Source organism: Chlamydomonas reinhardtii, chromosome 4, assembly GCF_000002595.2.
Source record: "Chlamydomonas reinhardtii strain CC-503 cw92 mt+ chromosome 4, whole genome shotgun sequence".
Lineage (NCBI taxonomy): Eukaryota > Viridiplantae > Chlorophyta > Chlorophyceae > Chlamydomonadales > Chlamydomonadaceae > Chlamydomonas > Chlamydomonas reinhardtii.
Genome location: NC_057007.1, coordinates 3,355,059 through 3,376,562, shown reverse-complemented (window position 1 = coordinate 3,376,562; position 21,504 = coordinate 3,355,059). Strand labels below are relative to the sequence as shown.

The 21,504-nt window shown below is 62.4% G+C and overlaps 3 protein-coding genes across 3 annotated transcripts in view; 2 read left to right on the top strand and 1 right to left on the bottom strand.

The window, feature by feature from the left end:
• The window catches only part of CHLRE_04g227500v5 (uncharacterized protein), a 28,185-nt gene extending 21,981 nt beyond the window's left edge, over nucleotides 1-6,204 (top strand). The window contains exons 30-35 of the mRNA XM_043062034.1: nucleotides 32-142; nucleotides 328-500; nucleotides 716-768; nucleotides 970-1,084; nucleotides 1,417-1,522; nucleotides 1,841-6,204. Coding sequence (XP_042925386.1) covers nucleotides 32-142; nucleotides 328-500; nucleotides 716-768; nucleotides 970-1,084; nucleotides 1,417-1,522; nucleotides 1,841-4,243 — 2,961 coding nt within the window. The 3' untranslated portion in view covers nucleotides 4,244-6,204. The remainder of the gene's footprint in view (nucleotides 1-31; nucleotides 143-327; nucleotides 501-715; nucleotides 769-969; nucleotides 1,085-1,416; nucleotides 1,523-1,840) is intronic.
• Nucleotides 6,205-6,694: 490 nt separating this feature from the next.
• On the top strand, nucleotides 6,695-12,842 carry CHLRE_04g227450v5 (uncharacterized protein). The gene is made up of 11 exons (XM_043062033.1): nucleotides 6,695-6,968; nucleotides 7,702-7,843; nucleotides 8,493-8,602; nucleotides 9,308-9,366; nucleotides 9,501-9,585; nucleotides 9,914-9,969; nucleotides 10,288-10,501; nucleotides 10,873-10,892; nucleotides 11,370-11,451; nucleotides 11,789-11,830; nucleotides 12,001-12,842. The coding sequence occupies exons 1-11, from the start codon at nucleotides 6,860-6,862 to the stop codon at nucleotides 12,297-12,299; spliced, it is 1,218 nt and encodes a 405-aa protein (XP_042925385.1). The 5' UTR covers nucleotides 6,695-6,859; the 3' UTR covers nucleotides 12,300-12,842.
• A 105-nt stretch (nucleotides 12,843-12,947) lies between these two features.
• On the bottom strand, nucleotides 12,948-21,484 carry CHLRE_04g227400v5 (uncharacterized protein). Its single transcript, XM_043062032.1, has 19 exons — nucleotides 21,256-21,484; nucleotides 20,752-21,026; nucleotides 20,346-20,477; nucleotides 19,797-19,955; nucleotides 19,464-19,608; nucleotides 19,223-19,276; nucleotides 18,816-19,095; nucleotides 18,440-18,565; nucleotides 18,135-18,212; nucleotides 17,789-17,902; nucleotides 17,313-17,416; nucleotides 16,823-17,031; nucleotides 16,420-16,689; nucleotides 15,985-16,143; nucleotides 15,607-15,803; nucleotides 14,811-15,227; nucleotides 14,472-14,571; nucleotides 14,146-14,285; nucleotides 12,948-13,940 (listed from the first exon to the last, which is right to left on the bottom strand). The coding sequence occupies exons 2-19, from the start codon at nucleotides 20,872-20,874 to the stop codon at nucleotides 13,484-13,486; spliced, it is 3,264 nt and encodes a 1,087-aa protein (XP_042925384.1). The 5' UTR covers nucleotides 20,875-21,026; nucleotides 21,256-21,484; the 3' UTR covers nucleotides 12,948-13,483.
• Between the last annotated feature and the right edge of the window lie 20 nt (nucleotides 21,485-21,504).

Below are 21,504 nucleotides of genomic sequence, written 5' to 3'. Positions count from 1 at the left end.
TCCTTGTGCTCTTTAACACAACAAACCGCAGGTGGCGTTGTCGGTGTTCGCCTGCCGTGTCATCGACGACGGTCAGGGGCAGTACGGCGAGCTGCAGCGGGCTACGTGGAGGCAGGGGTACTGGATGCGCGACATCAACCAGGTGGGTGCGGAGATTTACCCAGGTCCCAAAGCAAGTCGGCTTGATGTATGCTACTGTGAAGGCATCATGTTCCTACGGTTCGGCGGATGCTCGGGCAGCCCGGGCTGCCACTGAGCTGATGCACCTCATGCGTCGCGCCGAAAGGCACGGCAAGACCAAACCACTCGGCTAACTTCAATGTGCAGAAGTGCTACACCGGCGTGCACGGCTCGTTGTATCTCCCTGTGGGCATCGCTGCCGTGCTGGCGGTGTGTGTGGCGCCGCCTCTGGCCAGCTTTGTCATGCTGTGGCGTGTACGGCACCGGCTGAACGAGCCCGCCACGCAGCACCTGTACGGCTTCCTGTACCTGCGGTACAAGTGAGTCATGCGCTCGATGTACAGGTGGTTACAATGATGTGAGCATGTTGTTGGGTCAACCGGCGGTCAACGGGTCCAGGCTGCGCGGGGTGCGGACTGTGCCAGAAGGACTGGATTGACACAATGTGGAACTGCTGAGGCCGGCTCTAGAAAGCTGCAGTGGGATCTACAAAGCCTGAGCCGCCTCGTCCCTTCTCTGTGTCTGGGGTGTGCAGGCCGCGATACTACTACTACGAATGCATTGTGCAGCTGCAAACGCTTTGCCTGGGTGAGTTATTGCTATGCATGTTAGAATGTGCACAATCAGCTCCTGCTAGCGGAGGGCTCCTTGAGCACGAAGCATGCGTTTGCGTGCCCCGACGTTTTCATAGTCAGCTCGCTTGCCACCAGCACTTGCCTTGATTCCGCTACGTTTGCCCGCCTACCCTTGCTGCCCTTTCCCCTCATCCGCTGGCCCCCCACCCCCCAGTCGCTGTAGACGTGTTCGGTCGCGGCCTGCCGGTGCTGCAGCAGGCGCTACTGCTACTGGTCGTGTTCAACCTCATTGCCGCCATCAATATGACAGCTGCGCCTGTGCGCTTCAGGTCAGTCAGGCAGGCACCTGGTGGCAAGCCTACGGCTTCCGTGTGCTTTCAGGGTGCTCACGGTGCCGTCGGGTGTGTGTCCAGCGCGCATGCGGTTCTCTGAACGCAGCGGCATCTGATGAGGTTGCGCATGATGGCTCTCAAACGCAGCGGCCGCGCACCACGTACCATGCCGCGTACCGGGACCATGGATGCCCTGGACAGCCCTGTGCAGACCCCAGCGCACACACACACATATATACACACATACACACCTCGATCGCCCAGGCCATCAGCCGCCTTCTCCTCCTCATGACAGCTGCGCTGCCCTCGTCACCGCCGCTTGCACACAGGCTGCTGCTGGTCCTGGAGTTTGTGAGTCTGGGTGTGCTCAGCACCACAGTGACCCTGGGGCTGTTCTTCGTGGACGGCGGCGGCGGCACCACCACGGGCGACGGGGTGAGAGTGAGCTCCGTGGGCGTGCCGAGGGTGCCGGCAGCACTGCCTTCCAAGGTCCTTGATGCATCGCCGCGGCAGGGTCGTGCGCAGTCCCGAGTGCGGGCTTCGACTCACCGGCAGTGACATCATCCTGTCACCTCAACACCACCCGCCCCGTGTCCACCACCAGCAGCAGCTAATGCTGTCACCTCAACACCACCCGCCCCATATCGGCTCGCTGCGCAACCACATACCGCACCAACGTGACACCCTCGGTAACACCTGGCTAACCCGCCACCCGGCTCTTCCCCTCTGCCTTCCTCGATCGGCTGCACACAGACCGCCATCGGCATCGCTATTCTCCTTCTCAACAGCGGCCTCCTCCTCTTCATGGCAACAATGCTATTACGGCAGTACAAGGAGAGGCTGGCCGCCCGCGGCCGCGACTTGATGGGCCGAGCAAAACAGACCATGCAAGACATCCGGCCCGGCGCCGCGGACGCCGCAGCGGCGGCGGACCGAGCCTATTTAGGCCGCCTGCAGGCGGAGGCGCAGCGGCGGCATCCTGATCTGGCTCCCGAAGTCACGTGCTTTGCCGACGTGCACGGCGCGCACGGCGGCGGCGCCATGTGGGTAGCTGGGCCGCCGCCGGCGTCGCTGGGGACAGGGATGATGGGCATGGGTGGCATGCGGGGCGGTGTATGGGGCGGCGTGTGGGGCGGCGGCGGCGGTGGTATGGGAGGCCCAGCGGCGGAAGGTGGCGGCGGCGGCGATGGGGGCGATGGGGCGGCGGCGGCGGCGGCGGCGCATTATCCGCCCGTGCTGGCGGCTGACCTTGACATTGTGGGGGCCAGCGCCATTGATGCCATGTGTGGGAGCGACGGCAGCGGCGGTGGCGGAGAGGGTGGCAGCGGCGGCGGAAGCAGGGTCCTGGAGGCGTCGCTTCTAGGTGGCATGGGCCTTGGCGGTGACGCCGCCTTGGCCTCCGCCGCAGGCGCCGCCGCCGGCCGCTACCCTGCAGTTGGCTCGGACGCTTTTGCGGACGCGTCACCAACCGCCTGGGGCATGCCGTACGGCGTGGAGCCGATCCAGGGCGTGTCGATGTACGACAGCCATCCGCCAGGTGGCAGCGATACGTACGACAAAGGGTCGCCGCCTAGCGCGCTGGCCTCAAGCTCAGGTGGCGGCGGCGGCACCATTGGCGGCGCCGGCGCGACGGCATTTGCGCTGTCGCCGCACGGTGGCCCCAAAGCTCCGGCGTCCGCGTTCCAAGGTGTGAGTGCGGCCGCTGGCGCCGTTGCCGCCGCGCGCCTGTCACTCGAGGAGGCTCAGCGCGTCGCTGCAGATGCCCTGGCTGCGTCCGCCCTTGCCGTTTCCCTCTTTCCAGACGACAATGAAGAGGAGCAGGATGAAAGTGGCCTGGCAGGCTCAGCCGCCGCCGGCGTCAGAGTCGGCGGCCGCCATCAGGCCAAACAGCCGCCGGCGCAGCTGCAACCGAGCAGCAGCCTGCTTCGCGCTGGCGGCGGCGGCGGCGGCGGCGGCAGCGGCAGCGGGGGCGCCAGCGGCAGCGGCAGCGGCGGCGGCGGCGGCGGCGGCGGCGGCGGCAGCAGCAGCGGGGGCGCCAGCGGCTTCCTTGGCACCGCCGCTTCTGTTGGTAGCAAGCTGAGGGCATCTCTCCGCCGGCAGTTCTCTACCGGCGGTGGCGGCGGTGGAACCGGAACCGGAACCAGAAGCGGAAGCGGAGGGGGTGGCAGCCTGAGCCCGCCGGCTGTGAGTGTTCGCGGCACTGGTGGGGCAGCTGGTGGTGGACCTCCACATGTGGCCGTCGCGGCTGCGGTGCTGCCCGCGGCAAACCCGGCGGCCGCCCAAGCTCCCGGGTGTCAGAGCCCGCCGGCGGCGTCGCTTCCCGAGGAGCCGCCATCGGCCGTGGCCCCGGCAACCCACCAGGCCCCGCCGCCGCTGGTGTCGGCGTTTGCGGCATCACTTGGCCGCGGCGGTCGCAAGGCAGCCACGACGACGCCGTCACGGCTGGGGCTGCGGGCACAGCCGCAGGTGCCGGTGCAGCCGCAGGCAGGCGTGGATGCAGGCGCGCAAGGTGTTGCAGGCGCAGAGCCTCTCCGCTTCCGGCCGGCCGCGCTTCAGCTGCCAGGCAGTGCCAGAGCGGAGAAGGCAGGGGACTCGGACCCTGAGTTCTTCTCCCCTGCGCGCAGCAGCGTCGCACTCTTCGGTACACCTGGCTGCAGCACCCCCCATGGCTCCCCGGGCCCCGTCTCGCCCACTGCGCACCAGCCGCCCTGGGTGGGGAGCTCTCACGCCTCTCCCGCCCCCAGCCCCGCGGCCCATCAGTCCCAGGGTTGTGCGGCTGCAGCCCACGCAACCGCTGGCGGCGCCGCGGGTTTCAATGGTGTGCAGCAGCCGAGTCGCTTTGCCCGCATGAACAGCGCACGGGACGCCGCCAGCAGCTCCCCGGGCGGATTCGCTCAGCCAACCGCCGCAGCCGCAACGGCACCGGGCTATCGCAACGCCGAGCAGCAGTCGCAATTGCTGAACGGCCGTGGCAGCAGTGGAGGCGGCGGGCTGCTTAAGAGCCTTGGCAGTTGGCGGAGCGGCATAGGTGCTGGGTTACAAGAAGGGTCGCCGTCGCGGGGAGGGCAACCGCCACGGCGGCAGCCGCAGCCGGGGCCCCAGGAACAGTCGCACCATGATTACGATTTCTCGGACCTACTTGATAACCAAGACTAGCTGAATTCGTGGTGTTGTGCGCTCAAATGTCGTGCGCAGTATTTGCGGTGTGTCGCTTCATGTGTGAATGCATTCAATCACGCATGTGACAGAACGCAAACAGATTTGCCGCCCGTTGCAATGCTCTGGATGGTGCAAGTCATGCGGCGCGGTGGCTTTTGAGGCATGCCTGTGTGTTCGAAAGAAGATTCATGTGCATTGTCACTATCGTTAGATTGGTCGACCGACATAAATCGACCTTGTGAAATAGCAGGCGCACGAGAGCCATGCAGTGACGTGCGTGAATGCCCCCGCAAGTGGCACGTGGAGGTCCGCTAACCGTGGCTAAACGGTTGGGGGATACTTCCGTAATGCTTGGGTCAGCAGTGGTATGTGGTGGCAGTTGGATTTCCGTTGGCATGTCAGGTTTCTCTCCTGACACCTGTTGGCTGAACAATGACACATGTTACATGCGTGTTTGGCCCCGGACTACTCAAATCTTAACTCCCACTCCCAGGGCATGCCGTACGGTGCTCGAGCCCTAACATCTGACCCCCGGGTTTCACCCCTGATTTGCAGACTCTGCAAACAATAAAAGGACGTGTGTGTATATGTATATGTGTGTGTGTGTGGCTAAATTAACTTGTGGACCCTGCATGAACGACTGAGGAAGGTAGGCTAATTGAGCAGGCAATCAAGCAGCCGTTTGTAGCAGGAGGATTGCAACGCGTGCGTGGGCAAGGTCGGCATTTGTGCGCAATGGGGTTCGCCTCGATTCAGTTCATCCGACTTTGGACATCCTCCGCATAAGTTGTCACTGCTAATTCACCGCTGTGTAGCTTACAGGGCTTGTCAGCAAATCTGTTAGTGTAGAAGTAAGACCTGGCATCGCAGGGGGGGGCCCGCAGGGTGGAAACCTTGGTTGGCGGATCACATTTGGCATCGGCCATTACCAGCCGCTTTGAAGGCTCTGGACAATTGTTTACAATTTGGGGAATTGATCTTATGCCATGAAGGAGTACACGCTCACATGACTCATGTGGCAGGTTGTGATTACTGTGGCACATGCTGTGCTTTTGCTCCGCTGCAGTTCCAGCCATTGTCGCTTACCGTATACTTTCTAGCTCGATCGCAATTCGCTTACTCTTGAACCAATTGGCGCCTGGGTGTAGTTTGGTTGGTCAATCGCGTGCATCATGCCACGCTCTATACAGCAGCTGTGAAGCATGGGCTGTGGAGTTTAAGAGTTGTCCCTGCCCGGCAACGGCACACTCGCATGCGGCCTGCAGGGCCGCCAATGTGTATGCTCATGCACTGTCGCTATCTGTGCACTTGTGGGTAGAATGCTGCACCCTGCCAGCACCATGCTGATAGAGGTACGCACGTTCTTTGCGTACGTGCCTTCGTGCCGGTGCATACCGCAGCCGGCTCCTTTCCCTGTCGCCTATTTTTCTACAATAGGTAAGTGGCGCCTCTTGCATTTATACGCATTAATGCATCAGGTACTGATATTCTGTACAGTTTTTGGGCTGAGCCCCCTGAGCGAAGCGATCCAGGGGGGGCGAAGCCCCCCAGGATTGCCCCTGTCCGTGCCTGCCTGCCTGCCTGCCTGCCTGCGTTGACAAAAAGTGCCAAACTGGTGCAAACCGCGAGCGCCACGTATTATAAATTGCTATTCCCTATTGCAGAAAAATAGGCGACAGGGAAAACTCGGCTGGAGCGAGAAGCGACCTCGCGAGTCCATGGACATCTTGACTTTCGCGAGGTCGCGAGGTCGCAAGGAAAGCAGCCCTGTCACGCGGATTCCACAAAGGAAGAGTTGCCAACTTCAAACTTTCCTGGGCGCGACTGGGCACATATGGCGGGCGGTGCCTGTACAAACCGACCCCGGCTATGTCCGGGAGATGAGGCTAGTATCGGAACCTTCGGCCTCAGACGGAGGACGTGGCGTGGCGGCACAGCCCACTTTTCCCTTGCAAGGGAGAGCCACCTTTTCTTGTTCTACAATAGGTAAGTGGCGCTCGCGGTTTGCGCCAGTATGGTACTTTTTGTCGACGCAGGCAGGCAGGCAGGCAGGCAGGCAGGCAGGTGAGGCAGGCAGGCAGGCAGGCAGGCACGGACAGGGGCAATCCTGGGGCGGCTTCAGGGGTCGTATCTTGTTTTTGGGGTAATGTCTAGCTCAAGACAAAAACGGCCGGGTGGCCGCCGTCTTTTGTCTGGGCACATGGCGGTTTGGGGGCTTCTCCATAGGAATTCGGACAAAACCCGCCCCAAACCCGGGCCAAGAAAGTCTCGCCCCAGACATTAGCCCCCGGGAGGAATGTCTAGGAAACGGCCAAAATGGCCAATTAATGTCTGGAGAGGGCACCCAGTTACTAAACTGGCATGGCGTTGCCTGCAGGGTTCGTGCAGGTGGCGTGCGCACCCCCATTCGCCAGCTATGCGACCGACACTTGTGCCGCCCACACTTGTTACTGTTCAGCGCTATAGAAACTAGCAATCACTAGCAGATAACCACGGCCCGCCTTATGCGCCTGAAATAGTGTTTCCACATGGAAACTTTGTCAACTCAACGCTCTCGTCACTAGGCCACTAGACCTGCTGTCAGCAACCTAGATACACGGTTCTTTGCACAAAATGAGTGTGAAAGCGCATTCGTCGACAGCCGCGGAGGCAGCAAACAAAAGCTTCGTCGCAACCGTGAAGATTGTGGCACTGGTTCTTGCCTGGTATGGCGTTAATATTGGTAGGTCTGACTTGTGGGTTTGCAAGGGAGTACACTTCGCAAGTTTGGCCATCGCTGACCCAAACAAAACAGCGTCTCAAGCAGTCCTGACAAACAGCGCATGCGTGATACGTACGGAAGCGCTAAAACGCTTGCCTTCGGCTCTGGGATGTTGCGGCAACGCGCCCGTTCAGAACCTGCACCGGCCAAAGCTCGAGTGCTATCAACCACAATGGCGCCGCTGGGAACTTCCAGTACTAGAATCTTTAAACGAGCAGTTGCGCTTGGGTTTAGCTCGGCCGGGACTGGCTCGGTCTGAGTCAGGCGCCATACCGCCCCTCGGCTCCAAGCTCGGCGCCCCACCCGGCCCCCAGCCCCGGGCCAGAACCTGCACCGGAATGTGTTTGGACGGCGTGCTACAGGAGGCTTGCATCTACTTGCAGCAACAAGGGACAGTCTGTAGCGGCCCGGCTCCTGAATAGCCTTGCAGCCATGTTCCAAACCCCAGACACCAGGGTTTACAGCACCCCACTCCCCAACATGCTGACGTCCCCGTTCCCCCACCGGTCATCCCCATAAACAGTTACAAACAATAACAAGCAGCTTATGGCCCACTCCGCACTGCTGCTCGCGTTATACACTCCTCCACACCCCTTTCCACCTCCTCCTGCTTTTCCACCTCCTCCCCCTCTCCCTCCCCCACTTCCTTTCCTCCATCTCTCCCCCTCCTTCACCCTCGTCATCTGCCCCCCAGGCCTCCTGATTGCCAACAAGTGGCTAATCAGTGAGACCGGGTTCCGCGACACCACACTTCTCACACTTCTTCACATGGTCACGTGCATGGCGGCCAGTGGGCTGCTCATGGGCGCCGGGCTGGTGCCCACCAAGAGCATGAGGTGGGAGGGAGGGAGGGAGGGAGGCTGGGCAATGCAGGGGGAGGAGGTGGGGAGGTGGGGAGTTTGGGCTTTGGAGGGGTAGGTAGGGTGTGGGAGCTGGGGGCAGGTGGAGAGCAGAGAAAAGGAGTGGTGCGTGGGTGGGTGGGTGGGGGGTGGATGGGCCGCGGGGCTGGTGGTGCATGTGGTGTGGGGTGTGGCGGGGTAGGGGATGGGCGTGGGAAAAGGCCGGGGTGAGGGGCGGTAATGCAATGGTGTGGGAAATGGCTACCCGGCGGGAGGCCGATCGGAGGGGCAGTAGCGGGGCCGGGGGTGAGACGTGTGCGGGCGTGCGAGGGTGGAGGAGGTGACGGTAGTTGTTCAAGGGAGAAGACGGGGCGAGCTGGCGGTCGCTGGTACGTTGGGCGCTTGCAATCCCACGCATGCCGAGGCCCAGGCCACTGTGGCCTGCGGAATGGCAGGGGGGGGAAAGCTTGGTGCGTGTTGGGTGCGCGTGCCTGAGAGGCCTGACGAGGGCTGGCGGGTTGCTACGTTCGCAATGACGCCATCGGAACCATCCCGCCCTCCCTCCTCGTCCTCCCTTCCCTCCCTCCCGCTCTTTTTCCGTGTCTTAAATCTCCATTCCCCCTCCTTCCCGCCTCCCTCCTCGCAGCATGCAGTTGCTGTTCAAGGTGGCGGTGCTGTCGCTGTCCTTCACCGTGTCGGTGGCGGCTTGCATGGCCTCCCTCGCCTACATCCCAGCCAGCTTCGCGCAGGCGCTAGGTGGGCGGCGGGTGTAGGCGCTAGGTGGGGCGGGTGTAGGCGCTAGGCGGGTGGTTAAGGGCAGGCGGGCGGGTGGTTAAGGATAGGCGCTAGGCGGGTTGGGTGGTTAAGGGTAGGTGGGTGGGTGGGTGCGGTGGGCGGGCCGGGTGAGGTGGTTAAGGGTAGGTGGGTGGGTGGGTGCGGTGGGCGGGCCGGGTTGGTTGGCGGTGGGTGGCGACGCAGCAGGGCGGTGGGAAGTCATTGCTGTGCAGGGGGGGAGGGTGCAGTGCGATAGGGTGCTGGGTAGGGTGGGACTGGGTGGATGGGGTGGGCGCGGTAGGATGGGTGTGGTGCGGTGTGGTTGGGTGGGCAGGTGCCTGGGTGGCTGGGTGGGGCCAAGGCTGTAGGGCTGTGGGGCGAGGAGTGCTGTGTTAGAGCACAAGGGACATGGGAAGGGGTATGGGAGGCGTGCTGTGGGCTGTGGGCTGTGGGCTGTGGGCTGTGGGCTGGTGCGGCGGAAGACGGGTCTGCCGCCGTGGGGTTGGGGCCGTGGGTTGGGGTTGCCAGCAAGATAAGCAACCCTTGCTCCCAAGCCCTCGCCCCTCCTTCCCTCCCCCAGCACGCGTGCCATCCCCTCGCCCTTTTACATGGGGTTCGGTTTAGTTTGGGCTGGCATACGCAACCCCCTCCACACACACACACACCAACCCCTCACCACCACCTCAGGCGCCTCCACGCCGGTCATCACGGCGGCGCTGGCATTGCTCATACAGGGCCGACTGGAGGTGGGTGGGGGCCTTCGGTGGGATGGAGGGAGGCAGTGCTGAAGAGCACACGCCCCATGCGCCGTGCCCCTCCCTAGCCCCACCACAATTTTCACCACCACTGCTGCCATGAATCCCACGCGCCCTGGTGACAGAACCGCGTCACCTATGCCGCGCTGCTGCCAGTGGTGGGCGGCATTGCGCTGGCGAGCGGCGGAGAGCCTCTGTTCAGCGCGCTAGGTGGGTGGGCGGGTGGGTGGGCGGGTGGGTAGCTCGCGCTGTCCCGCTAGCAGTTTATGAGCGGCCATGGATACGGGTGGGAGCTTGGGGTAGGGGTAGGGGTGGGGTGGGGGTGGTGGGGATGGGGGTGGGCGTGGCGGTGAGTAGGTCGTCGTCGGACTACGGAATAGCAGGGCAACGTACATTGAAAAGTGCGGATAGCCGCGGCGTGCGGTGACGAGTGGGTGGCGATAAGCACGGCCATTGTCTTTGCATGTGGTGTCGATGGGTGGAGGCGCGCGTCCACTGCCGCCGCTGACGCCGCTGACGCCGCCGCTGCCCCGCACAGGCCTGGGTCTGCAGATGCTGGCATGCACGGCCCGCAGCCTCAAGACCGTGCTGCAGGTGTGCGTGCGTTTGTGTGTGGGGGGGGGGGCGCCCAGGTCCGGGGCGAGCCGGGGCGGGGACACACGGCTATGGATAGGTGGCGTGTCACTGCTGCACGCACGACTGCTACGGTATTGCGCACGAACGCCGTCACCTCGCTGTTTGTGCCGCATGTCTGCCCGCCCCCAACACACACACACACACACACACAAACACATACACACACATACCGTATGCACGAAAAGTAGCTCCGGCGTCGTCTGGGCGGGCTTTCGTTTCGTTTTTTAACACACACACACACACACACACACATGCCCGCCACACACACACACACAGGCCGCCATGCTGACAGACGAGCGCGACAAGTTCCACCCCATGTCCCTGCTGGGCTACACCAGCGCCATCTCCGCCTGCTTCCTGCTGCCGCTGGTGGCGGCGGTGGAGCCGCGCGGCCTGCAGCACATGGCGGCGCTACACGCCAACAGCGCGCACTTCACGCCGCTGCTGCTGGTCAGCTGCGGCAGCGCCTTCCTGGTCAACTGGACCAACTGTGAGTTGGAAGAAGGGTGTGGGGGGGGGGATGGGCGAAGGGGAGGGAGGAGGGGCGAAAGGGAAGGGTTACATGCATATTGAAGCAGGTGAAGGCGAGGGGATGTGTAAGGAGTGAGCGGGGGGGGGGGGCAGTGGGAACAAGGTAAGAGCGGCTGGGGGGGGGGGGAGGTGACTTGGTTTGACGGTAGGGAGGAAAGGGAAAGGGAAAGGGAAAGGGAAAGGGAAGGGGTTGCGAGGGTACAGTTGGAAAGGCTGGCCGCCAGCACTGCGGGAAGTCTGATTGATTGTCTGTTGCTAACGGCCCGGAATGCCCTTGAATGCCTCTGCTACTGCTGGCAATGGCGATGGCTTGGATGCGTGTGGCGGCAGTCGTCATCAGCAAACAGCTGGTGAGCCGCCTGAGCCGCTTGGCTGGGTGTGTGGCATGTGCAGCGTCTGAAGCGGAGGGCTGTAACATGTGTGTGTGTGTGTGTGTGTGTGTGTGTGTGTGTGTGTGTGTGTGTGTGTGTGTGTGTGTGTGTGTTGGTGTTGGTGTTGGTGTTGGTGTTGGTGTTGGTGTTGGTGTTGGTGTTGGTGTGTGTGTGTGTGTGTGTGTGTGTGTGTGTGTGTGTGTGTGTGTGTGTGTGTGTGTGTGTGGTGGTGGGTAGTTTCTTGCAATCCCATAGAAACCAAGAGGGGCACGTCAGGGCGCCGTGTCACTAGCCTTCCAGCCGTGCGCGCCGTGCAAGCGCACACCCACAACTGCATCGCCCCGCCCACCGCATTTCTGTGCATTCCATGCCTTACTGCGGCGCTGCGCCTCCACCTGCACCTCCCCTACTACCACGTTAACCCCTCCCCTCTGCGCCTGCTGCCCGCACGCACAGGGCGCGCTGACGCTGCAGGTGCTGGGTAACTTCAAAAACGTGGTGGCAGCCGGCGCCTCCATTGCCGTCTTCAACAACCCAGGTCGGTCCAGCCAGCCAGCTGCTTATAGTGGGACATGGGGTGTGGGCGGGCGGGCGGGCGGGCGGGCGGGCGGGAGGGAGGGAGGGTGGGTTCCTTTGTGTGTCATTCGCGCTCGCACTGCCTGTCTTGGCGCACATTGCCTGCGTGCTGTGCACGGCCGCTGGGGTTTGACTGGTGGTGGTGGCGATTGTGGTGTCGCCCTACGGCACTGCTGGGTGCTTGCGTTGTAGCAGCGCCGTTTTGCCGAGCCTGGGGTGCTTGCGCTTGAAATCCATGTGCACGTTTAGTGCTCAATCATCAGATTATGTCCGCGCTTCCTCACGGCGACCACACACAGTGACCGCCATGGGCATCACTGGGTACGGCATCACCACATTCGGTGAGCAAGCACCACCAGGTCCTCGCTTGCCCGCTTTCATGTTTCTGCTGCTCGCGTATTCGCGCCTTTTTTCTACCTGCCTGCCTTCTTGCTTTTACACTTCTCGTCAAGCAGCCCCGCTGTGCCTTGCACTCATGTCACGTGTTGGCGGTTGTTGGACGCGCCCGCAGGCGTCTTCTTGTATTCCCACATGGTCCGGATCCACCCCGCGACCAAGGTCACGCCAGTGATGGGCCTGGGCCTCACAAACCCCACCAGCAGCGGCAGCGGCAGCGGGCTGGATGGCGGCGGGAAGGAGGGCGGCGGTGGAGGCGGCGTGGCTGCAGCCAAGGACGTGGAGACGGGCAGCGTGTCGGCGTCGGCTGCCTCCTTGGGCAGCAGCAGCGTGCGGCGCGCGAAGGAGGCGGTGGAGGGGTTAGAGGGCGGGGAGAGGGAGCCGCTGCTGTCGCGGTCAGGGCAGCCGGCATAGTGGTTGAGAACGTACGTACGCATGTGGGGAGGAGCGACCAGGTAGTGTGGGTGCCGGCGGGCAGGTATGTAGGCAGCAGGGTAGGCAGCAGGTAGGGCCGCATGGGGGAGCATGAGTAACGGCGGGAGTGACAGGTAGGAGTAACAGCAGACCGGACGTTAGGTAGCTAGGGTCACTATGCTTATCTGTGTGGTTTGTGTGGGCACAGTAAGCAAGTTCGAGGATGTGGACGGTGTGGTCCCTGGGGCTGTTCCGATTCAAGGCTGCACAGGGTGCCGACGTGTGGCATTGGCCGGGTACAGATGTATGAGGCAAGAGAGGAGTGGAGAGCAGGCACGCTACTACCCGAGGGCCTATCTGATCCATTTTTACGGCCCGTTTGATGATGAGGCCGTGGGAGCATGCGCGCCGCATGCATTCCCCTCAGAATGAAAGCAACTTGGCATATACGTATGCGAATGCAAGCATCGGATGGGTCTAAACGCAAGAGGGTCCGCCGCGCCGCCGACCATGCATGACCATTGTAAAGCGTTCATAAAGTTGCACAGCACAAGTTATTCCCGTGCCCGCTGGTCATGGCTTCTGCGCCTGCCGCGCCCCCGCGGCCATGTTGGGCACCAGCCACGTCAAGGAGACGGGTCCATCGGCAGCACTTTGGTATTACAGGGAGGGGGTTTAACCCCTAAACAACCAGGTTTTAGGGTTCCGTGAGGGGATCGCTTGTCCCCGCGAGGGAGGTTTCGGGGCATGGGGCCTGGCACTTGGTCTGGCCACTGCATGCCCCATGTATTCCCACGCACTCGCTTTTCACGCCCAAAACACCAGCAGCAAACACGCACAGTGCCCACAACGGAGGTAGGGACGGGACACTGTACCTAACCGCCGCCAAGCATGTGTATGTGTAGATAGCATGCAAGCAAGCAAGGTTGCGCTAAATGGAAGGCTTCACTGCTGGTGCGCACACTCATGACTTCTATGGGCCACAACCTGTTGCCTCCTCGCTCCGTCCGACGGCAGCAGTGCGATAAATAAACAGCCGCTCGCCTTACTTATATATAGCACCCATCACCATCGCCACCACGCACCGTCACCGTTCGTCACTGATTGCCCGCAAAGTGAGTGCTCCAGCACGCTCCACCACCACTCCGCCAGCACCCAGCCTACGTCATGTACCCGCATGCACTCTACAGCTCATGCGTCAGCGCGTGCAGCTCCAGGTAAGCACGGCCACCCACACCGCCACCGCAGCAGCCGCCAAACAGCGCAGCCCACACACCGTTCACAGCAGCGCACGTGTCCGCCACAGCCGCCACCAGAGGGGCCGGCCCGGCCACGAAAACGCCCACAGCAGCGGCCTGGTCATCCTCAACCGCCTCACCGTCCGGGGCGTAGGGCGCGGCGGCGTGCGTGAGGATGGTCTTGAGGTCGGGGCGTCCGGTGCTGATGTAGGCGGCGGCGGTGGGCACGTGAGCCGGCGGCGGCGCGGCCAGAGCCTTGGAGGCAGCACCGGTGGCGGCGTTGGTGCCAGCTGTGACCGTGACGCCGATGCGGCAGTCAGCGGGCGAGGCGTCGGAGCCTGAGGCGGAAGGCTGTGACTCCATTTCGGTTACGTTGGCGGTGCGCCTCTTCAGGCTGAGAAGCCTGTGCAGTGGTGGAGACACACGTCGCCGCAAACGGTGTTAGCAGTATACAAGCCATGGTAGTAAATTCGAATCCCAATGCCCTAGCAGCGACATTTTGTAACACACCACCAAGCCTCGACGCGTGCTTGGCCTACACGCCCCACCTCTTCACAGCCGCGGGCGCCGCCCTTTCACATCCCTTATACGTATACCATGCAACCCACCTGCACATGGCGTGCATCACCAGGGCCAGCAGCGCGGGTCCCAGCACCGCGCCCACACCCAGCGCCGCAAACTGCAGCATGCCCACATACGAGTAGTCCGACCGCACCGCCACCGTACGGGCGGCGTAACCGTCGTACGACTGCGCGCGCGCAAAATGATGCATGGGAGTAATCAAGTACGGTTAGCTACTTGCTTTAGTGCGGCATTGCAGAGGGCTGTTATGCCTTGTGTGCGATGTAGCCACAAACATTGGACGGGGTTCCCACGCGGTGCCTTTCATGAATGAGTGGATACCCAGCTCGTTGCCGCCAGCGCATGCGCCTACCTGTGCGGTGATGAGTCCGCCGAAGCCGCCCGCGAAGCACAGCACCACAGCCACCGCCCACATCAGCGGCCCACCCGCGATGTAGGGGTGAGCCAGAGGCCTGTGGGGAAAGCGCGCGAACAGGACACGACCGGATTGAAGTTTGGTGGCCAAGTAACAAGCCAGGTAAGGCTGCTTGACGTACGGGTGTTATGTGCCGGCTCTGCAAGGCCTCCCGTACGGTACCCACCGCCCATCCGAACGCCGTCTTCACCGCCCTGGCACCTACCTAAAGCCCCATCCAGCATTCCCACGAGCACAGCCAACAGCAGCCCCAGCGCTCCTCCCAACCGCGCGCACCTGGCCTTGACGGCTCCAAACGCCGCCCACCGCACGGCACCGGCCGCAAGCACCAGCAGGTATCCGGGCAGGAAGACAACCGCGGCCACCGGGTCCCACACGGAGCGAAAGCCAAAGAAGCCGCCGGCCAGGCCACTGCCAATGTCGCCGCTGCTGCTGTTGCTGCCACTGCGGCGAAGGCCGCTGAGGCCTGACAGAGCGTGGCTGAAGGTCGCATAGGAGCGAGAGAACGCCGGGGTGAGGCTGGCGAGCTTGGCCTCGGCAGCGGCAGCAGCCGAGGCGTCGGCGGCTCCGGCGGCGGTGTTTGCGTCCGCGGCAACGTCCACCGTGATTGCCGAGGCGGCGGCGGCCTTGCTGTTGCTGTTGTTGCTACTGCCGGTGATGTAGAGCTGCATGTCAAGCCAACCGTCCTTGCCCCTGCATGCAGTTGAGTTGAGGAGAGGATATGGATTTAGGGGTGGTAAAGTGGGCATGCATGCATGGGGCACACTCAGGTCTGGGGTGCAATAGGTATCAGTGTGTTCCCGTCTTCGCAGGGGATGTACGCCTGTGTGACGTAAACATGGCTCTTAATCCCCACAATCAGGGCCCTGGGTTCACTACGCAACCAAACACCATTCTCAAACGCGCCGCAGCGCATGCGCACGACGCACTGGGCCCCGCACCCGCCCAGCACCCGTGCACCTGCCTATGCACGCACAAGCAAGCATATAGCCTCGCTCACGTCGACTTCATCTGCCACCCGCACGCACGGGGCATCACTCACTACCATGTGAACATCTCTGCGTGCGCTCACCGGTTGGCCTCCTCCAGCACCTCGGCCGGTAGCACCGCCTCCAGCTCGTCAGCGCTGCGGCTCACCCACACGAACGTCACGCGGCCGTGGGCCTTGTCGTCATTGGTGCCGGTGTTGGTGTTGTTGGTGTTGTTGTTGGTGTTGGTGTTGCGGCGTGCGGCAATCAGCTCCTGGATCATTCCCAGGGCGGGTGTGACCTGCACGGGGGAAGATGTGCAGGGTACGTAAGCGCGGTCGGGGTGATGACGTACGGATGTGGCACGAGGTCATGCAGTCAGCAGGCAGCACGGGACAGGATACGCTTAGGAACACACACGCCGTTACAGGGATAGTGTGGTAGTGGCGTGCACACTACGCGCTGTAAGTGCCTTGGCTCACCCCAATGCCGCCCGCAATGAAGACGTGGCGCCGGAAGCCGTTCACCAGGCGGCGGCTGTAGCTGTTGGAGCCGGTGAGGGTGGGCGGATGGTAGGGGCCGCTGACGTACAGGGCCAGGGAGGAGGCGCCGCCGGAAGCTTCCAGCTGTTTGATGAGGCTCTGTGTAGGAGGCAGGTGGCGGAATGGGGGCAGGTAGTGGTCAGCAGCGAGGGCAGTTGGGGGTTGGGGCCAGCAGGATACACCAGTCAGCACGCACGGGCTGCCGCCGGCACTACCGGCACTAGCCAGGGGACTTGCTAGAAAGGGGAATAGAAAGGGGACTGGGGAGTACGGGATGTCATTGCCCGCACCTACCAGCCCCCATGCACGTACGGCAGTACTCATGCATGCACGGTGCACGTACGCACGTGCAACACGTACGCGCGTTCCACTCACCCGGGTCCAGGCATTGTACTTCTTGATGTGCACCTGCATGTAGCGCACACGTGCACCGGAGGCGGCGGCAGCCGCGGCACCCGATGAGGCGCTGGTGGAGGACATGCTGGAGTCCTTGGCGAAGTGGGGCTCGGCGCCGGGCGAGGGTGTGGCGGCGGCGGGGTGGTCAAAGGTAGCGGAGGTGTTGGCGATGGTGAAGGGGTGCCACTGCCACCAGCTGACACAGGGCAGGTTCAGGAACACGATGTCGCCGCCACACCAGGTCATGGACTGCACGGACGGGGGCAGGCACGGGTGGGCGGGGAGCAGGGGAAGGCATTAGAGACCCACGGGGCAGACATGCAAACACCACGGGGGCGGAGGAAGGGAAACCCACGGGGTAGCACCGTCAATGCGCACGCACCTGGTCGCAGGGGATGGTGAGGGTCAGCACGCCGCCGTCACGGGACAGGCTCGCAGCCACACCGCCGCTGCCGCCCTGGGGCATGGACATGACGGCGCGCTTGATGCTTGCAGGAGTGTCGGCAGGAGATGCAACGAGAGACACGCGCGTCGCGTTGAAGCACTGCTGGATGGTCCGCAGCACCACATCGAGAAGGTACAGGAAGATGCCTGTGTACGTACACCAAACAGCAGCATCAATTGGTGCGATTTAGACCATCAGAGCTGGAAGCGGCATGTGCAGCGAACCGCACAAGCAATGAAGGAGGAGCGGGAAGGCGAAACGGCAAGACGAACCCTTCGGGTGACGCGTGCCGTGCCAAACGCATCCAGGCCCAATGCATCAACAACAAGTCTTCCATGTAACCCCTCCCTCCCTACCTGGAGCGCCCCGCTCTCCCCCTGCTCTTCCCGCAACCCCCGTACTCCCCCTTCCCTCCCTCCTGACGTACCCGGCATGACCCAGGTGGCCACGTCCTTGCGGTGCATGAAGCCGAACAGAAGAAATATGATCGCGCCGAGGATGTGGCTGATGTAGAAAACGTTGAAGAAGCGCCTGCGGTCACAAAGGTAGAAATAAAGGTTTAAACGGGTGCCGGTCCACGTCATACATGTTTAGGGGTGGGTAAGTGTGTGGTGTGGCGTAGCAGGCGTGGGCTTAGGCATGCAGTCGGGAAGTCTCAGAACTTGAGTTTTCGCACGTGCGACGTGTGCCGTGCGCCTAGAAAGGAGTAGCTGCCCACCGCAAAACCATGAGATCTTGTTATCCACGTGCGTGGCGGGCACGCAAGGGATGCGCGGTGTTGGCAAGGGCGGGATGTGTGCCACAGCCACACACATACGGTACGCCAAAAGCGGTACGTGACACCTCGGCACACCGTATCCCTGGCTGCTCATGCGTGTGCGCGCCCCGTTGCGTCCCACGCACCTGCGAATGATGGGGATGCAGGTGATCCAAAGGAGCCAGCCGCCGCACAGCGAGATGAGGCCAGCAAGACGATTGACGCCGGCGCCCATGCCCCAATTCAGCATGGTCGTCAGGCTGTGGTGAGGCAGGCCGGGCAGGACAGGTCAGGGCAGGGCAGAACAAGCACGCGTTAGGCCGCAGGCGCATAGCGCAGGTACACGGGAGCACTCAGGGTGCAGGGGCTGGATAGCCCGGGCGGAAACACGAAAGGTTGCATGGCGGCCGACGTATGTAGCACAAGCAGGGCTGCATGCCCAATGTGAGCACGGCTGCCCATGTTGTCGTACTGTCGTACTGCCGCACTCACGTGCCGGCGTTGGCCCACATGCCCATGTATACGATGCCGTGGATGGAGTTGATCAGCATCGTGCCGTGGCCCAACCACCTGCGTGTGGTTGGGTTGGGAAGGGGCGGGGCGGGTGAACGGTTCGGGACTTCGGGAGGCGTGTCGCAGGAAAATAATGAAGAGGAAGGATGGAGGAATGCCGCCGGGAGAGAGACTTGCGTCGTCATCACACAAGCCCACCATACCGACCGACCCCAAGCCTGCAAGACATCCTTACTTGCGCAGCAGCCACCTACCTACCTACCTATCCCCGCCCACCCACCCACCTGTGGTACTTGACCAAGGTGGGGAAGTCGCTCCCCAGCAGCCAGTGCAGGAAGTTGCAGCGCGGCAGAGGGAAGAACAGCAGCAGCAGGTCCAGGCGGCCCACCCAGCCAGAGTACTTGGCGACACTGCGTGTATGATGGGGGCGAACATACCAACGCAAGGGCACGGGCTTACAGTTTTATCCTTCGGTATGGGGTATGAGGGATGGCCAGGACGGCGCAAGGCTTCAAGACTGCGGCGGTTGCGGCTGTGACACAACATGCACAAGGCTGGAGAAGCCAAGCAAGGGGGAGAGGATGGACTGCGTGACATAGCTTACGGTATGCAGGTAGGGCTTCCGGGTTTAATTGCTCGCGCCCGGACGGGCCATCGCACCTGTCCTGTACGACTTCGGGCAGGGGCTTCAGCCTCCGCACGGTTGGCGGCGGGGGCGCGGCGGCCTTGGTGCTGTTGGCGGACTTGGGCGGCGGCGGGTAGGCGGACTGGGACTGGGACTGGGACTGGAGGAGGGTGCGGCTGTGGGTGGCGCCTAGCAGGAGACGGGCGGCGGGCCTGGGAGAGGACGCGGTGCCGCTGGAGGCGGAGGCGTTGGTGGAGGAGCTGGTGGATGCGGCGGGAAGTGGCCGGGCGGCGGAGGCTGGAGGAGGGCTGCGGGCTGCGGGGGTAGCGGTGAAACAGACTCGATGTCAGAAACATGGGCAGTGCCTGCAGGACACAACTGCACACGCACCCGAGGGCAGGCGATCACGAGCGAGACCCCGTAACACCCATGCAACACTTACGTCGGGGCGGCGGCGGGTTGGCACGGCGGTTGTCCAAGACACGCATGGTCATCTCTGCAGGCGGGCATCAGCGTTGGATCAACAATGGGCACCAGCGACCAAAGCGGGATGCTGTGGACACTGTCTACAAAGGCCAACCGAATCCCCCACACACAACCACCAGCATCAGATTGGGATTGGAATGAAGTAACTCCTCCCCTCATACACACACAACCACACACAACCACCAGCCGCAGCTCACCGTACATCCACATGGCGTGGATCGCAAACCAGAACAGGATCAAGAACATGTCCAGGACGCTCAGGCCCCCGGGGCCAAACAGCGTGCGCCACATGCCACGGGGAGGCAGCGGGTGGTGCAGCACGCGACGGGCACGGGTGAGGGCCTGCAGGGGTGAGTAAGCACAGCGACGGCGGCGGCGAAGGTAATGGAAGACGGCAACAACGTCGGGCATAAGCGAGAGGTGTCAGCAGGGAAACATATCGGCGCCTCGCGCCACAAGCCATGTTCCCAGACCGTTCTATCTGCGGCCATTCAACAACGTTGGCCTCAACTCTCTCCGAGCTTACGCACCCTTTTAATTGCGCGTCCCAGGGACCAGCATGCCTGCGGGCGCTTGGAAGACGAACTCTTATTGGGAGTGGGGGAAGAGGCGGAGTTGAGGGAGGCCACCCACAACAGGCCCGCGGCACCCAGCGCCGCCGCCAGGGTTGTGGTCCATTGCCAGATAACCTGTCCAGTCACGGGCGTGGTCGTCAGGGACCACGTTGACATGTGATTGATGGGCCTTTTGTGTGCTGAGCGAGACGCTTAAACCCGGCCGACCAGACGGACCACTTCCAGGCACACACACGGATCCCTGAACACAAGAACTTGCATGCGTGCATGCATGCACCCGCCCATGCCCAAACGCGCAAAGTGAAGCCCATTGTCCATGCATGCCCCTGATGGCTCCCTCTTGGCCAGCCCTTACAACAGCAGGCGGCGCGGCGGCGCGGCACCAGGAGCCAGCGGAAGTGCACACGCATGCATGCACCGCGTACGTACACCTACTTGATGCATGCCGTGCCGGCGGCCTCACTACCCCCCAACAGCCCAGCCTCGCGCTCAGTACGCACTCACCAGCCAGCTTATGGTCCCACTCAGCAGAGGGGTGGTGCGGCCGGTGGTGCCGTTGATGAAGGTGTAGGGCAGGATGAGGGAGTTGCGCCAGGCTATGAACTCGGCTTCGCGGACGAGGTACCAGCGGGTGGGCTACAAGTAAGGGCAGGCGAGGAAGCAAGGGAAATTGGTCCATCGGTAAGAGCGGGCAAAGCGAGAGGGCCAGAGTGGAGATTATCCACGAGCAGTACAAGGAAAGGATTGCGCGATGGAAGCAGGCTAGGAGCGCTAGCGTTGCAATTGTTGCAAAAGGCGCACTGCGGCGGCGCGAGGCGCGTGGCAGACGCGCAGGTTACGCTAAAAACTCGCTGACGGTTTTGGCCACGTCCAAAACGGCAGCTGCGTCAAGCGCCGCGATTGGACTCACCGTCACAAACATGAAGAATGCGAATGTTGCACAGCCCGCCAAGACCAGGAGCTGAAAGAACAGGGACGCACTGAGCGCCACCGCAGCGCGTCCGCGCGCAGCCCAGCTTGGAGTGGGCCCCATCTTGACAGCACCAGCAGTAAACTGATTTGCACTTAAGATGGCTCTCTCGGCTGCCGTTGTTGTAGGCGGACGGGGCGGCGAAGAAGTGCTGTCGCGACCGTTGTTGTAGACCGGCCCGACCGACTTGATCTGCGTTCTCGCCGGACGTTGTCCTGTCGCGAACAGAGAATGTAAAATACCTTAACATTATTCACGCTCTTATTGTGTGCGCGGGGCAATCTCTGTAAAAGGCACGCTCAAGGGGCGTGTGCCCACAGCCGACTGGCGTGTGTCAGACGCATTCAACGCCCACTTTCACACCGTCAAGCGCTGGAAAGGCTGAAACCGGACACGTACAATTGATACATTGCATAAACGTTTGCAATGATCATTCCTGCTTACGCTTGTGCTTAATAGACTGCCCTGCCACGAAGATCGCCGATTTGTGTCGGTTTTCCGAAGTGGCGCCGTGCATTGATCAGGAGCCTGCATAAGGCTATGAGGATGCACATGTCAATGAGATTGAAGTGCGTTGGATGCCAACTACACTAGACGCGAAGCGCGAGTAACTGTGGTCGTTTGTTCGTTGCCAACTTGACAGTATTCATCCCTTGCACGCGCGCACTTACTGGCAGGCACTAAATTTTTATT

Bases quoted from the DNA above. Each gene is read 5' to 3' on its own strand.
- CHLRE_04g227450v5 (XM_043062033.1), top strand. From the start codon at position 6,860: ATGAGTGTGAAAGCGCATTCGTCGACAGCCGCGGAGGCAGCAAACAAA. The intron at 8,603-9,307 runs GTGGGCGGCGGG...CCACCACCTCAG, and splicing joins CAGCTTCGCGCAGGCGCTAG to GCGCCTCCACGCCGGTCATC. The intron at 11,831-12,000 runs GTGAGCAAGCAC...ACGCGCCCGCAG, and splicing joins GTACGGCATCACCACATTCG to GCGTCTTCTTGTATTCCCAC.
- CHLRE_04g227400v5 (XM_043062032.1), bottom strand. From the start codon at position 20,874: ATGGGGCCCACTCCAAGCTGGGCTGCGCGCGGACGCGCTGCGGTGGCG. The intron at 18,566-18,815 runs GTGCGATGGCCC...TCATACACGCAG, and splicing joins CCCGAAGTCGTACAGGACAG to TGTCGCCAAGTACTCTGGCT. The intron at 14,286-14,471 runs GTAGGCGCATGC...GCGCGCGCGCAG, and splicing joins GCGGACTCATCACCGCACAG to TCGTACGACGGTTACGCCGC.